Raw genomic sequence first — 16,532 nt, 5'->3', positions numbered from 1 at the left:
ATAACAACACCATCTCCTGCAAGACAAAACCACATCAACAAATTTGCATAAATGGAAGAATAAAGGGTCAATAACCAGAATTGCTGTGATATAGTGGTAAATTCCTTTTGGAAGTCTGTGGGATAACTATGGTGAATGCTTTATTCATTACCACCAGCCAGAATATGAAACACATTTACTCTTTGAAATTAAAGGGTTTAGAAATAAATAGGAAACTCAGAGCACTGCACTATCCCAGAACTGTTTGGTGGCTGCAAAACAACAGGAAAAGGAATGGAATAGCCATTACAGCCTTTATTGCCATGGTACATTACAGCAGACAACAGCATACAAAGAACAAAACACTTTAGACACAAAATAACATTTTGCCAAAGTCCTGGTTTATATCTAACAGTTCTTGCACTCAAATGCCAAATTGCACTGGGCAAGTAACGATGGAGAATTTTTCAGTACAAAGATGCACAATATGCGAATGCATAATAGTAGTCATGGTGGTCATATTTAGGGGTTTTTTTATAGTGTAATACCATTTGGTCCAAATCTCGCTATTGATTTTTTTTATTAACAAAAGCTACAAGTGCAAAAATTGCTACTTTGTGTGCTGGACTCTGCTGTAATGCAGATGAAAAATAATTAATCCAGTGTATTCCCAGCATACATTTTTCACAGGATGCCCAAATTAACTTCATTTTTCATGATACAGCAATTCCCCAGCAGAAAATAACACTTGCTTACGCATCCCATATAGTAATCTACATAAAATCAGTTTAAATGTCAGGACAACTGATGATTTTATGCAACACTGCATTGATAACCATTTTAAAGTGCTATTTGTATCCAAAGTATACAGAGGTTTTCTTTGACAGAAAAACAAGAGAAGCTTTGGAAGATAAAAGGCAATTCCTTTTTACCAATTCACCTGAAAACTTTGACTCAGACCCAAGAAAGTGCGTGGAAGGATCCCATTATCAAAAGAACTTCTCAGTGAAGAAGTGTCCTGCAAATGAATTTGGAAGGCCTATGTTTTACTGGATTGTACATTGAAAACTGCATTACAAAATCCAAGTTAAGAACTTAATGAGATTAAGTAGTAAGTAGTGAACTTAATGAGATTAAGTAGTAAGTAGTGAACTTAATTACTTAAAAATTGATAGTATAGCAGATGGTAAGTTGTTGTATTATGAAATACAAATCTATTTTTAAAAAAAATGGGGTTTAGCTTGGCAAAAGTTTCTTCACTTGATCTACTGAATGAAATTATGAATTAATTGTAGCAGTAGTGCAGCTCCTGTTAAAACTTTTATTTTCATATGTTCCCATTAAAATAATTATTATCCGTGGCTGAAGGTCATCTCCAATAACTGATGGGCATGTTCTTTAATATATGTATATGAAATTTAATGACAAGCAATCTCTTTTGAACTTACAGGCTGAATCATGACTTTAAAGGTTTTTGCAGTGGGTTTTCTGCAGGAGAGCAGTCAGATTCTTTGTCTTTCCCTACCTATGGAAAACCAAAACTTATACTGTAGCAGGATCAGTGCAACTTGTTCTCAGCTTCACATGAAAATTTCACCACTGTATTTGCTGAGACAATGACTTACCAGCCTTCCTCGATTTTTTCCTGGCCTCATAGAGTAAAAAAAAAGCACAATTCTTTTTTGCAATTCAAATATCCTTACTATTATGAAAAGTTTTCCAATCTACTATATTTGTATTCTCTTCTGCTTTCCTTTTGAGGACGTCCTATTCTTCTCTGCTGTCCATTTGAGGCCCAAACTTTATTTCATCACCCATCCAAAAGCATTCTAAGCACAGCACAATATATCTGAGTGTTCATAAAGGGGCAACTTTAAGCTTTCCCTGCTGTAATTTACTATTTCTAAATGCAAATACTGAGATGTAATCAGGATAGGTAGAACAGACAGCAAATGGTCTGTAACACATTTAAGAGAGTGAAGCACTGCTTTTCGATAGAGATCACAGCATCTCCATACAGTAATGAAAACCAGTTCTCTGTGCACTCACACTTGGGCTGCAGAAAGCTTTACCTTCGCTGGTAAAGGCCGAAGACCTCTTCAGTATCTGCAGAAAACAGGAAACTTTCCTTCCCTTTCTGTCCGGTCTGACTATTGTAACAGTTCAGTATAACTAAACATGGGAAAAGATCCCTTTATTTCCTGTAAGGACAACCTCGTAGCATATGGGAAGAAATTAACACACTCATACAGAATATAACGGCCAACTTCCAGGCATTATTCTTAATAAACAGGATCTCACACAGTGTCAAAGAGATAAATAAATGAGGAATAACCTTAAAGTAAATGAAAACAAAAGTCATTGCTATCAGGTCTTCACTCTTCTGCCCGCACAAAGGATCCTTCTAGGTGTATTACAACATGTTTGAATGTGGTAGCTACATCCAATTAATTTTGTAATTTCTATTCATTTATTCCAGTAGTAGTATTGTTAATGGTATTTATGTGTTGTTTTGTGTAACTGAACTACAGAACCAATATCTTAATAGAAAACAAACCTATCCATTTAGAGAAAACAACAGATACAGTGAAGACATATTAGGTAGAAGGATAGTAATTCTAACCCACATAAAGATTTCAACTCTGCCAAAAATTTTTCCAAAGTTATGAAGCAACCTGCAACTTGTCACTTCCAAAATGTTCCATTCGACATACCCTGAAAACCTGGAGAACTCTTTTACTTGTGGGCATTTTCATTTTTAGAAGAACCAATAACCCTTCTCTCTTCCTTTTCTACTTTCCAGTGCATTTTTCCTTCATTTCCAATATTTTCTCCTTCCTATTTCCAGAGCACAGAGTTTCTCCTTTCATCTCACAGCTCTCATTGTTTGTATTAATTCCTAGTGTTGGCTACTTTATCCTTCACTGAGAGCTCTTTCTACATCTTTTCCCAATTCACACAGCAAAACAGAAGGGTGAGGAGGAGCAAACAGCAGCTACAACTCATACTTCAAGCATCTTGCCCAACCTCTGAAAATACCACTTTTGATATTCAAAGGTTAACGAAGGAGAAAAATGCCTAAGTGAGGTGCTAACTGCACATTGCAAAAGAAGGATAAACAGAATTCTAACATCTTTCAGTACGAGAAAAATAATCATTCAGAACCTCAAACATCTATTACATGTATTTGGGGATTTTAATTTTTACCCTCTGAAAACTGTATGCAAAAGATTAAGAATGAAACCAATGGTACTGACACCAGAAGAATTCATCCCAAAGGAGTTTGATGAAAGATGATCAAAAATATGAAAGAGGTTTCAGAAAAGGAATAATTATACTTGGACTTCCAACAAGAAAAATAGTGATGCAAGTACTTAACAAATATTTCAGACAGGACATTTAAAATGAGCAAAAGGAATTATTTTGTGGGATACACATTCAGAAGTTACAAACACCAAAAAAAAAAAACCAAACTGTACAAATATAAAGTAAGCAAACTCAGAGGTTACTTAGTTTGCAACCAGGTCCTACATCCACAATCTCCAGCGGAGACAGCCCCAAACCTTAAGTACAGGTGTCTGAACCGCACCCTCCCTAAGTAATGCTACTAACTACCATTATTAAAAAATTACTATGTCATAGTTTAGGAAGGTATCTCCACTTCAGTGCTCCCACTGAAACCTGCTCACTCACTCCCTTGTCCTCCCACCACTCCCCTGTGGCAGGCTGGAGAGGAAGATTTGAGGCACAAATCACAGGCTGACATGAGAACAATTTACTGGAAACAGCAATAAGAAAATGAACAGTTATAGCAACATTACTACTGACAGAGGGCACAAGAAAGAGGCGAGCGATTCATACAGAAACACCACCACCCAACCACTCCTTCTGCCATGCTATCCCAACTAGAAGGGACTTCTTCTCCCTGGAAGAGACTCCCTTCCCCCTTCACCAGCAATGACACGAGGTAGTACAGAATAACCTGTGGGTCCTTGCCATAACCCCTCCCGGTTGCTGCAGAAATTAGCCCTATCCTGGCCAGAATCAGGACACTGTGATAGACCTTTTCTTAAATCTGTCACAGCAATTCACGGGTTCCTTCCAATGTCTCTGATTTCAGGTCTTTATCATATACTGCAAGTTCATTTTTAAGTGGTATTTTATAAGCTTTCATGAATAAAAAACAGCAGGCACCGGAAGGAAGGAAGTAGCTATCGTTATAAATATAGGGTGGCCATTTTTCAAAGGCATTCCATGAAACAGGACTTATTTACTGTCTTCCTGCTTTCTACGGTTTCTGCAAAATAACTTTCCCTCCCAGACAATAAAAGGATATATATGAACTATTCGGCCATAAACATTTTACAAGTGACACAACACTAAGTCTGCAGGTGTGTGCCACTTTTCCTTCCCTCCACCTTGTAAGGTTTTTGTATCTTTTTAATGAAAACAGTGCTTATACGCCGCAGAGCTTTAGTTACTGCTATGTCTGTTTAAGGCTCAAATGCCTCTGTGACTTTTAGAGCAAAGACCACACTCACACTACAGCATTGGAGGATGCTGTCTCAGAGTATCCTATCACATGCTATTTCTTCTAGGAATCTGAATACACCATATACTTAAATTCCTTAGGTAACATAACACATACTAAACAATAAAATGATTTTCCAGTCTTATTAACCAAATTCATAGCATCCCAGATATCAACCACTTTCTTACAGGGTACATCATTCCAACTTCATAGCTTCACGCTTTTAGTGCCCAATTTTTTTTACAAAATGTCACTGTAGGGATTAAGAAGTAAAGACATGGCAAATTAGGCTTACAGAAGAACCTGAGAACATCCTGGAAGCGTATTAAGGTCAGGGAACCATTACTTACTACTTACTTACTACAAGGAGGCTGAATTCCCAAGAACAGTGAATTTCCCATGGCCCAGCCCATACCTAACCAGCTACAATTAAGATTAACTGCATAAATCTCATAGATAACTCTTCTGGACCTAGATATTCCCCATGCTTGCAATGAAATCCTCCTTTTCTATTCAGCTTGCCAGATGATTGCTTTTGCCTAATCCACACTATTTAAATTGATTTATATCCCTAATGGAACTCTTAACACCTCACCTTTAAGTATCACAGAAGACACCATGTACATACCTCAGGCAACTCAGTTCTCCAATACATTTTACCACTCCTGATGAGACTGCCTGTGTGATGTTACTAACAGGGACACATGGTAGGGTAATGAATGAGTTATTTTCCAAGATTTGTTGAAGAGCATTCTGTCTCCAGTGATGCTCCTCTGTCACATGTTTGATTTAGGCATAAGGAGGCTGGGATTGCTAAGTAGGAATGTGTCGGAACACATTCATTCCTCGCTCTAGGAATAACTCTCTTTAAACAGTCTGAGGAATTAACAAATTTCCCAGGGCAAATTATAAAACACTTTAATGTAAATTCACCACCAATTCAATTGATACTGGTCACTTGGTCCATCTATTAAAATAGGCGAAAATGTATTTAGAAAGCAAGCATATTAATACATATAATGTATTTAAACTTCAGGCACAGGTATCAGCAGCTACAGCCAAATTTCATTTTGAAGTGCAAATTCCTATAAAACTTCCCTAGGAGATACAAGGACTAGATTATTTTTTCTGCTCCATTCAGCAAGATATTATCAGTTGGCATGGAGCCTGCATCACACAAATTACACTGAAATAAAGAAAGTCAACTTATTCCAACATAGTGCTGTTCTTTCCACTGCTCTTCAGTTCTAGCTGTTTCTGCTACATGTTCCCTTCGTGTTCTTCAGCCTGGAACTTGAAAGCTCATCAGGTATGCCAGATGACTTGGCTGCCAGGCTGCCAAAAGCACAAAGGATAACCAGGAGGTCTCATGGGACCTGAAGTAAGTGTCAACACCTAACATCTCAGTTCTGTCCATACAAGGGGATAAATTCAACTGCAACAGTCTATGAGATAACCATAGGAGCAATCAAGCTTGCACGAAATGGAAGTGGCTTTGAAGAGTTATCCTTCAGCTTCTCAGACATTTTAAGTAGATAACCATTATTTAAACATCAATTATATATAAAGGGAAAGAGTTGCTTTGCTGTCAGAGTACTGAACTAGAAATCAAGATATCAGGTCATATTTCTGGTTCTGGCACAAAGTTCCACTGGGACCTAAAAAACAAGATCTCTCTAACTTCCCATTTGTAGAATTATGTAGGTTTGATTTATTAATGACAGCAACTCACTGAGAGATCTCTGGATAGAAAATAGTTCAAGAGTGCCAGATATCTGTTTCCTGAGCAAATATAATACAATTGAAAGAAAAAAAATAAAATTGTGTACCTGAGTTTCCTCTTGAATTTTTAATATTTGTTTGCTGAACAGTATAACCTGGCCTTTTGTGCTGGAATTTCAGAGTACACAGGAAACAAAACAGAGATGCAACCCTGAAAAATCTGTTCTCCTGAAAATGGCTGAAACAGTCTGTCTTCTTTCCCCTTTATACCAATAAATTGCAAATTGATGAGTCATGTAGGTTGGAAGGGACCTCTAGACATCATCTAACCCAATTGCTTGAGCAAAACAGTGTCAACTAGAATGGGTTACCCACTCTTGCCCAGCTGACCTTTGAACAAAACAAAAAATCAGCCTCTGGGCAATTTATTCCAGTTTTTAAGCACCTTCATTGTGAACTACTTTTTACCCATTGAGTTGGAGTTTCCCATTTTCCATGGCCTCTCCTTCTTCCTCCACGCACCTCTGAGAGGAGTGTGGCTGCATCTTCTCCATATTGACCCACCATGGAATTGTAGGCAATAATTAAAATTCCACTGAGCCTTTTCTTCTTAAGATCAAGGAAACCTTGTTCTCTCACCCTCTTTGCAGCAATATGCTCCAGGCCCTTCCTCACCTTGCTGGTCCCTCCACTAGACTTTCGTCAGTAGGTAAATTTATTTCTTGAACTAGGGAGCCAAAAATATGACTCACAAAAGGCTCATAGATGTAGAGTAAATGGTAAAGAATCACCTCCCTTGACCTACTGGCAACACCCTGGTTAGAAGAGAATGCTGATTCTTTTCTGCACTACAAGGGTGCAATGCTGACTCATGTTTCAGTTCTTGTCCACAAACACTCCCAGAGCCATCTCTGTAAAGCTGTTTTGTGGCCTCCAGCCTGAATTGGTGAACAGGATTATTCCATTGCAGGCACAGGACTCTGCATTTGCCATCACTGAACTTCTTGAGGATGCCATCAGTAGTGTCAGTGCTCCAGATCCCTCTGCTTAAAATGCACCTTCCTATCCCAACATCCATTACCTTACTGAAGATGTGATACAGTATTGGTTCTAGAGGGAAACCACTCATAACTGGCCACTTTTTCCTGTTGACAATTGTCCTTTGAGTCTAACAGATCCACCAGTTCCCCACCCACCTTACTGTCTATTTATCCCATCCAAACAGATGAGAATTGGTTTAGAGAATACTGTGCATGACCATGACAAAGGCTTTCATTAAGTCAAAGTAAACAAGATCCATAGCTCTCATCAAGTTCACAGAAGCAGTCATCTCCTCATAGAAGGCAATCAGGTTTATTAGCATGATTTACTTTTGATAAATCCCCAGAGGCTGTTTCCAATCACTTTCTTTTCCATCAGTTGCATGGAAATGGTTCTGAACATGATTCACCAGTTCATCTCCCCAAGGACTGAGGTGAGGTTGACAAGCTTGCCCTTCCCAGATCCTCTTCCTTGGCCTTCCTAAAGCTAGGTTTGACATTTGTGTTTTATCAGTCATTGTGAACTTTCCCCAATTACCATGACCACTCAAACAAGACAGACAGGCCTTACACTGACACCAGACAGCTTTCTCAGCTTTATTCTGTCTGACCTTGGATCTCTGTGTATCCTATTGCCTTAAATACTTAGTAACTGTGTCACCTTCTACTGTAGGCAATAACACATTCTTTCAAAATCTACAAGCTTCATGAGGATTAAGAGAAACCCTTATCAGGGAAAACTTCAGAAGTAAAAGCATGGAGTCTCTCAGCTCTTCCTATGCTTGTTCCCTTCTCACAAGGCTCCCTGCCCCACTGAGCAGTAGACACGCATTTTCCTTAGCCTTTCTTTTGCTACCAATGTATTAAAGTTGTTCTTTCTGTTGCCCTTAACATCCCTAATTTCAATGCCATCCCAAATTTCAAAGCTTTGACTTCAGAATCATAGAACCATCAAGGTTGGAAGAGACCTTCAAGACCATCAAATACAACTGTCAACACAGCACTACCACTTTAACCCCTAAACCACCAAACCATATCACCCAGTGCCAGATCCAGATGCCTCTTAAACAACTCCAGGGACAGTGACTACACTTTGTTATCTTCATTCTTGCATTCCCTCTGAGTAGGCAATTCCTAAGTTCTCTCAAGTCCCACTCCAATGCACACCTTCACCAGAGACAGTGATAATCCTGCTCAAAACCAGAAAATAGAATCAATATGCAATAGCTTAGACTTAAAGCAAAAAGTTGAACAAAATTTCTGAAATAGAATATGCATGAGTCTGTATGTATAAAAAGTTATTCAAGATACTTGTATAAAAAGGTAGAGTCTAAATTAAATTTATTATCTTGCTCAAGCCTATGTTTCACTCATGGATAATCCAATTGCTTTCCAAAACAGGGATATATACTTGATACACAAATACATGATTATTGCCTTCTATAGACTGGCAAATGACCACCACCAGGTATCTTATAGCCAGTTTGGATTTGTTTATTTTGGACAAAATACAGTTCCTCTCAGTTTCCAATCTGAAGAACTTTTCAATTCCTCCTATAGTGTAATGTTGTTACTAACTTTGACTTCACTTTCTTTGACAAAATTGTTCTTCATGCTAATCTTACCAAATAAATACAAACCAACCTTGGAATGCATAGTTTCAAAGCTTGGTGTTTATAAAATGGTCACAAAAATTACCACTGAAGAGGGTTGAAAAATATGTCTCCATAAATACCTGAAACCACTGCAAACAGCACACTACCCAACAGCTTTAGGCTGCATGGAATAACTTAAGCCTGGACATATTGATTGATGGTCCCCTCCAAGTAGTCTCTTCTAAATTAGCAGCTCACATTACAAATTTATGAAATATATGTAGCAGGAGAGTTACGAGCGAGCTATAAGGCAGAGCAAAGGAACAACTAGAACACTGCAAATATGATGATATTTATATTCAGATAAATCATGAAGTTGTGCAATACTTCTAAGCGTATTATGTTCTTCAGCAGACAAAGTCTTAGTCTACAATAAGTCTTAAGAACAGAAAAGTTTCTTAAATGCTATGAAACAAAGATTTCTCCTTTCAGTATCCTAGATCGGCTAAACAAACCACTTTTCTTCTTAAAGAGCAGCTTTCCACAATATCATCTAAGTGCATCTGAGAGCAGTAAGAGGAAATCCATTGAAAAGTATGAAACATCTGTCTAGAGTATATAGTGCAGCATAAATCCCTCCAGTTCCAAACAAGATAAGATACGTGCTTGAAAATTCTTCATAAAAATCTCTGCTTTTTGCCATTGTCATACGTTGCATGAACTCTGTGCACAGCTTGTGGAGATGCCAATAATCTCTCTTGCTAATCCACTCCATGAAGCAAGCATTCCATCTTGGGGGCTGGGGTTACAAGGAAATAAACAGCTTTTAAGCAGTTACCCTAACCCTGATAGAAACCACAGGTGGTGCTATTGATATAGCCAAGTAAAGTCAAATAAAAATGGAACACCACATTCACATTTTCTGTTAACACTTAAGCAAGTTAAAAACAGCAGAAACTGGAAGTGAATGGAAAAGATATTGACTTTCTATGGTAATTGTGTTTGCACTTCCTTTTGCCTTTTCATGATGAAGTAGCCATAGAATGTTGTTTTTCTTTTCCTGAAGAGAAAGGAAATCACATTACCTTATCAAAAAATGCAGCCAGCTAAAACCCTTCCCTTCCATTCATTTAAATCCCTTTTAGAAAATATAAATGCAGTTATGCAAACCACTCTGAAGTCACTAATCATTACTGGAATCAAGACACATATATAACATATTTAGCAAGTTGGACTAGATGATCCCTATGGGTCCCTTCCAACTTTAGGTATTCTATGATACACACACACATACACACACAAAAACAACATACACATACATTGTTTCTGTATCAAACTACAGCTAAAAAAGATCATTTATAAACTGTTCTTTTTTGGGAAAAGCTCAACACCTAACTTTATTATCTAGCATAACCATTCAAGGAGTTTCCATTCAGGATGTAAATCCTCTGTTGCTGGTAAGGGTTAATAACAGTGAATCTGACCACAAAGTTTACCTGAAGTCTCCATTACTATAAGCACTTGTCCAAATAATTAGTCTGCTCAAAAATAAGAAAAAATACGTACTGAGCCAAGAAACAGGAAGGGGTCAGTATGGCAGGGGAATACAGATCCTGAAGAGTCACATAGCCACTGAGAAAGATGGACAATAAACCTTATTAAAAAACCACTTTATGTCCATTGAAAAGCAAGGATTCAGCTTCCCTTAACATGGCACATGTGAGGAGAGAGAGGAGAAGAAAGTACAACAGGATATAATGAAATTAAACTGAGATTTGAGAGTTAACTGGCAGAAATGTATATCTATATTCACTGATAGACTCTGGAAACCATAGTATAGTCTACATAATAAATTTTTTTTTTTTTTCCCAGCTGCTTCAAGATCTAACTAGTCACCCCAGCTGAGGCCATGGGGAAGGCTTACAGGAGTGCCAACATCTGCTTCTATTCCCATCAATGTCAAATTTGTCAGAACATGAAACTGCACTAGAAAAACAATCCCTGTCATAGAAAAATAAACTCTACTTCCTTGAATATCCCCTGAAGTACCAAGTGTAGCAGATTTATTACATTTCCAATTTCTATTACAAAATAAAGTTTCTTTCAAAAAAACATACATGCACATTTAAAACTATATATACATATAAATATATATATATATTTATCCAGTGTTGTGTACATGCATCCTAAAATTCTTCATAACCTGGTTTGCCTTTACTGGTCAGTCCATCAGTGCAAATCACAACCATAAAAATTAAGCTTTAGACCAAGTAACAAGGTGACAAATTAAACTAGCCACTTTTTGGCAACTCTTTACTATTAAATACTTTTTAATTTCTCAGTAACTTCAACCTATGGTTTTACTGGTCTCTTTACTACTGCTGTGTTGAGGTTTCACGTGAATACCCTAACTTACAAAGTAAATGAAACCTCACATGAAAACATTACACAAATTTAGGAAAAAAAAATAAAAAAGATTTTTTAAGACTTTCTTCTTCTTTTCTTTTTCATTCTTTTTAAGACTTTTTAAGAATATTTTTTTAAGCCTTTCATTAAAAGTCACATAAATTTTCCTGCATAAAATTGTGGACCAATGAGACTCTTGGAAAAGTTTATGTAGTTTTGCTCTAGTTAGCTAGTCATAGAATAGAATGATTAAGGTTGGAAAAGACCTGCAAGATCATCAAGTCCAACCGGTAGCCCAGCACCGCTACATTCACCAATAAACCATGTCCCCAGCTGCCTCATCTACACATTTTTTGAACACTTCTAGCGATGGCAATTCCTTCACATCCATGGGCAGCTTGTTCCAATAGCTGATCACCATTTTAATGAACAAATTTTTCATAATGTCCAATCTAAACCACCCCTAGTGCAACTTGAGGCCATTTCATTTTGTCTTGTCAATTGTTACCTGGGAAAAGAGATTAATCCCCACCTTGCTACAACTTCCTTTCAGATAGTTGTAGAGAGCAATAAAGTTTCCCCTCAGTCTCCTTTTCTCCAGGCTAATTACGCTTATAGAACAAAATATGAAATTTTCATTATGTTTACACAGAGCACAGTAAATATACACACTCTGTAAAGAATGAAATAGACAAGGTACATATTATTAAAGTCAGAATTTTTTTAAAAAGTATCTTTACCATAAACACTCAAGGTAATATTAGTTATTGAGTTAACAGTTGGATAACAGAGAATTATTTTAGATAAATATTCACCAGTTGCCATTTTTAGTTCCCTCCAGAAAGAGGATTTTGCTAAAAAAAAAAGGATTCTCCTCTACGCTTGCAAGTACAGCTTCTCTTTCATTGGAAAACAAAGATTTTGCCAGAGGAAGATGGTATGATCACCAGCAAGATCACCCAGAAGCAGAAAAAAGCCCAATTGCTAATTTAGCCAGTAAAGTACCAATCCTTCATAACAGAAATTTCGTATCTTAGCTTATAAAAAAACCCCATCCATCTATAGATACAGTTTTCAAAGACGTTTTAGTGTCTTATGGAAATTCTTCCATCACCCGATTTGCTTCTTTTAAGAAATGCTTAATGCTAACAAGAACAAAATCTCTAGTATTGCAACGACACTCCAAATTTTATAAGAAATGTCTGAAGGAAAAGCATAAGCCTTTTCTTCCTAATTTCCTGTGCATGCCTCCTCCTTCCAACAGTGCTGCAACTACTTGGCAACTTAAGTTTATCCACCTCACATATGTTTACATACCTCACTCAAACGGGCCCAAAATTGTTATTGCTCAGTATCACTGATGTCTCAACAGACTATGCTACTAAAGTTTATTACTGGAAGATTCAGGAGATACGAAAGAATAATATTAATACAACCAGACCTTTCCACTCAGATTTGTTTTGTGATGACTGCAGATGTAAAACAATATACTGTATTTGCACAGCATAAAGCCAAAAAGAAGAGGTGAATGAACTCATGTGGAAATGACTACTCTGCTACTTCTATCTAATAAAATAATGAATATATCAAATCTTCTGCTTTGTACCTAGAGTTGTAAACTTTTGACAGAATATACAAACCAAGCTGCTCCTCTTACACTGATGATAAGTAAAGGATGAAAAATCAGAGGAGTATGGAGAAAAAAAAACTTTAAATAACCAACCAGAAATTTGTTCTCAGCAAGACTTTATTTCCAATATAAACTGAAGAACCTAAATAAATGTAACATATAATAGATATGTTTCCATTGTATGGAAACCAGCAAAGCATTTCCCATGTTGACAAAGATGAGTAAAGTCACTTCCTCCTTATAACCTCTTCATTCTCCAGCCATCCACAGGGTTTATTTCATTCATCTAAGCGAATATCCTATTTCCTATTAACTACAGTTAATTAACTGCAGGTACTTTGTGCAAACTGTTAGGGAGACTGTAACTCGCTTCAGCTTCTCAATCATAAAGGAAACATGGGTTCTACAACAATGAGCTCCACTGAGGATGCTGAGGTGAGCTGGAAGCCTAACTCTTAACTCTGACTGGAATGTCAACCCCTCATGTTGCTCTCTACTTTAACAGGACATCACAGAAAAGAGGAAAAGAGGATAACGTTTGGACAGAGAAATACTCAGTGCTGGGACCTCACACTGGTGGTGGGGGTCACTTCAGACTAGCTCTAGTCTAACCCCAGGAACTGCACATTCATTAGCAGCCAGATATGCTCCTACAGAAAAGCTTCAAAGACAATCACACAAGCCTCTTTCTCAAACATACATCCTAAACTTAAAAAAAAAAAAAAAAAAAAAAAAAAAAAAAAAAAAAAAAAACATGTTGGACCACTTACTATTTTTCATGGTTCTGCTGAGGACAAACATATGGAGAAAATAAGCTACTCTGTAGATCTTATTTCACCCCAATCTCTGTGCTTTTACTCTCCCTGTCACAGCCAACTTGAGAATTTCCTCTTTCATGATAATACGCAGAAAGTTCACAGTTCTCAAGGCAGCAAAGCAGGAAGTTTGCAGTTGGAAGGATTTCCCCTCTTCAATGGGACAGGGGAGGAGAGAAAAGTATGATGGGGCTACTGTTAAATCTTTTGCCAGCTGAAGCAGCTGATTTGGACATACTTATCACAACATCACTTTAGAGTCCTAAAGTGATGCTACCGAGACCAGGCACAAATTAAACACTGCCCGCATCTGTTTTGCAAAAATTTGTCACTTTGGCTTTTTGAGAGAGTGGGAACTCCTGCCTTTCCGACTAGGGCATCGATAATCCTATCAACAGTGATAGTCAAATGTAGAAGGAGGCTAAAACTGCCTCAACGCAGCTCACCAGAACGTGCTACCTTCGCAGCTGACCCTGTATCACAAGACAGGAGTGAACGCCACATGTGGCTTTAATGCCAAGCAGCTGCTGCACACCAGCACTCCCCCTGTCCTCCTCCTCCTTCCCCCCTGCACCGCTGGGTTTCTAGGACTATCGCAAGGAAAGCAATCGCGGCGCCTTAAAATGAACGCAAGCCCCCACCCCAGCTGTGGCAGAGCTAAACCCAAACGCATCAGACCCCCTTCCCTTCCATGCCCGGAGAAGGGAGATCATCGGTGCCAAAGTGCGGCTGGGGGGGTAGGGAGTGGGCAACGCACGACCCCCCTCCCCCGGCCATTTCAAAACCTGTTACTCTCCTTCCCTTTGAAGCAAAAGCCCAGGGTAAGACCCCCTCCCCGCTGCGAGTGCCGCCGTCCCGCTGCCCGCCGCGCCGGGCACCGCCTTCCCGGCTTCCCGGGCAGCTGAGGGAGCGGGAGCGGGCGCGGGCGGCTGAGGAGAGCCCCCCCCACCCCTCCCAAGCCCTCCGCTCACCGACACCAGGAACTCCAGCGTGCCCACGTAGTCCCGCTCGGTCTTGAGCAGCTCGTTGAGGACGCACACGCGTAAACGAAGCTGCTTCTCCAAGTCCTTCCCGCTTTCCCCCTTGCCTTCCCCTTTGCTTTCCTCTGTCATGGTGCAGCGCGGAGGGTCGGCGTTCCTAGCCCGGCGCCGTTCCCGGAGCGCCCCGGCGCTGCGCTGCGCTGCGGGCGAGGACAACAAAAGACCCCGCCAAGGAACCCGGCGGGGCCGGGCTCGGCCGGTCCCAGCCGCGCTGCAACCGCAGCCCCAGCCCCAGCCCCAGCCCACCCCGCTCCCGCGGCCGCCCGAGGTCCGCAGGCGAGCAGCCGCCCCAGTGCGCGCTCCTTTCCCGTCAGGAAGGGAACACAGCCTGAAGGAAACGAGCGGTCACTGGTTCCCAGCTCGCCCTGCTAGCTGAGAGGTTGGAAAGCCTCCGCAGCAGCAGACTTGGACATTAATCAAAAGCTTTGTATCCATGTGACTCCAGCCCCTTCCCCCCCCTTCGCTAAATCTCAGGAAAAAGGAAAGGAAACAACTTCAGGGAGCATTGCGTGCCAGCAGCTGCCTGTTTCACACACAAGCTGCGAGCTCCAGTTTGAGGCTAATTGGAGTTCTCCAACAACAGTAAAAGAATTATAAAAATGTCCCAAGCAAGCTGGCTGGCCAGGGAATCAGCAGTTGTTGTTGTTTTGTTTTAATCATCAGCGAAGAGCCATTTCAACTTTCCTTTCCACACCTTCCCACGAGATGTATATTACACTGTATATTGCAACTGATGCATGTTATAAATACGAGCTTTTATATTCTGAAAAAATATGCAGAGCTAAGGATGCGCTGAGCAGGTACAGAAAAGTTATTTCAAGGTTGGGGGGAGGAGGGGGGGGTGTTAGGTTGTCTGGTTTGTTTGTTTGTTTGTTTGTTTATTAAAACAAAGTGCTGTAAAATCCCTAGATTATACAGCTTTCCTGTCTGCTTTCAAAGTTCAAATTCGCATGATACATTAAAAGAATAAGAAATAATTCAGTAGCTATTTTCAAACAGTTAGCAAAAGGTTTAGAGCTACTTTAGACAAGGGGAACTGATTTCCTGAAGACTGCAATATGTCAGGACACTTCCATGTGAATTTTAAGCCCACTGATGAAAGCTGCAGGTTTTTTTGGCTAGCTCTTCAGTCTATGACTGGAAAGAAAATCCAGGTCTTCAACTTCTTTTGCTTAAAAGGGAAGGAGAGTAACAGGTCTTTAAATGGCCGGGGCGGGGGTCTGTATCATCTATCTTTCTAAACCTGCAACATCCTAAAAGGACAGCATAAAATGAAAACCTGAGTGTAAAACTCTTCTACAGCTGCAATATGAGTCCTTTAGAGGGAGAGCATAAGCAATGACATTTGTGTTCTGATAATTAGACATCATCTAGCTGTCTGCCCCAGACATCTTTTGGGAAACAGAGGATACGCTTTCCAGAAGATATTTCCCAAAGAGCAGAAAAAAAAATTAAAAAAAAAAAAAAATTCTTTGCATGTGACCTACTTATCTGCATCCTCTCCTTCCCAAACACAGTCAGCTCACTTGCATAAAATTCTAGGCAAGAAGCAGCAATTGCTGGAACCAATTCTGCTATGTATCCTTCTCAGCAATTTATGCATATGCAGATTAGCCTTCAAAGTTGCCTACTGACCTCAGCATAGCTCATTTCTCAATATGGCATTAGTACATTTCAAAAACAGACACCAATTTTTGTGAAAATCAGAACTTTATGTTTTTAAAGACCTCTCTGCCCTGCTAAATCTGGCTCAAATGAACTAGTGGGTTGAAAA

The 16,532-nt window shown here is 39.4% G+C and overlaps 1 protein-coding gene across 1 annotated transcript; it reads right to left on the bottom strand.

The window, feature by feature from the left end:
• Positions 1-894: 894 nt before the first annotated feature.
• Positions 895-15,081, bottom strand: LOC114067776 (phosphatidylinositol 3,4,5-trisphosphate-dependent Rac exchanger 2 protein-like). The gene is made up of 3 exons (XM_027903436.1): positions 15,005-15,081; positions 14,690-14,893; positions 895-997 (listed from the first exon to the last, which is right to left on the bottom strand). The coding sequence occupies exons 2-3, from the start codon at positions 14,828-14,830 to the stop codon at positions 908-910; spliced, it is 231 nt and encodes a 76-aa protein (XP_027759237.1). The 5' UTR covers positions 14,831-14,893; positions 15,005-15,081; the 3' UTR covers positions 895-907.
• Between the last annotated feature and the right edge of the window lie 1,451 nt (positions 15,082-16,532).

Source organism: Empidonax traillii, unplaced genomic scaffold, assembly GCF_003031625.1.
Source record: "Empidonax traillii isolate 1590-97213 ecotype Southwest subspecies unplaced genomic scaffold, ASM303162v1 scaffold959:size240107, whole genome shotgun sequence".
Lineage (NCBI taxonomy): Eukaryota > Metazoa > Chordata > Aves > Passeriformes > Tyrannidae > Empidonax > Empidonax traillii.
Note: the sequence above shows the minus strand (reverse complement) of the source record. Positions and strands in the feature narration are given on the sequence as shown.

Coding starts and splice junctions, on each gene's coding strand:
- LOC114067776 (XM_027903436.1), bottom strand. CDS start 14,830: ATGACAGAGGAAAGCAAAGGGGAAGGCAAGGGGGAAAGCGGGAAGGAC. Junction 998..14,689: donor CGCTGGAGTTCCTGGTGTCG/GTGAGCGGAGGG, acceptor ATTCATTTGCAG/GACACTTCTTCACTGAGAAG.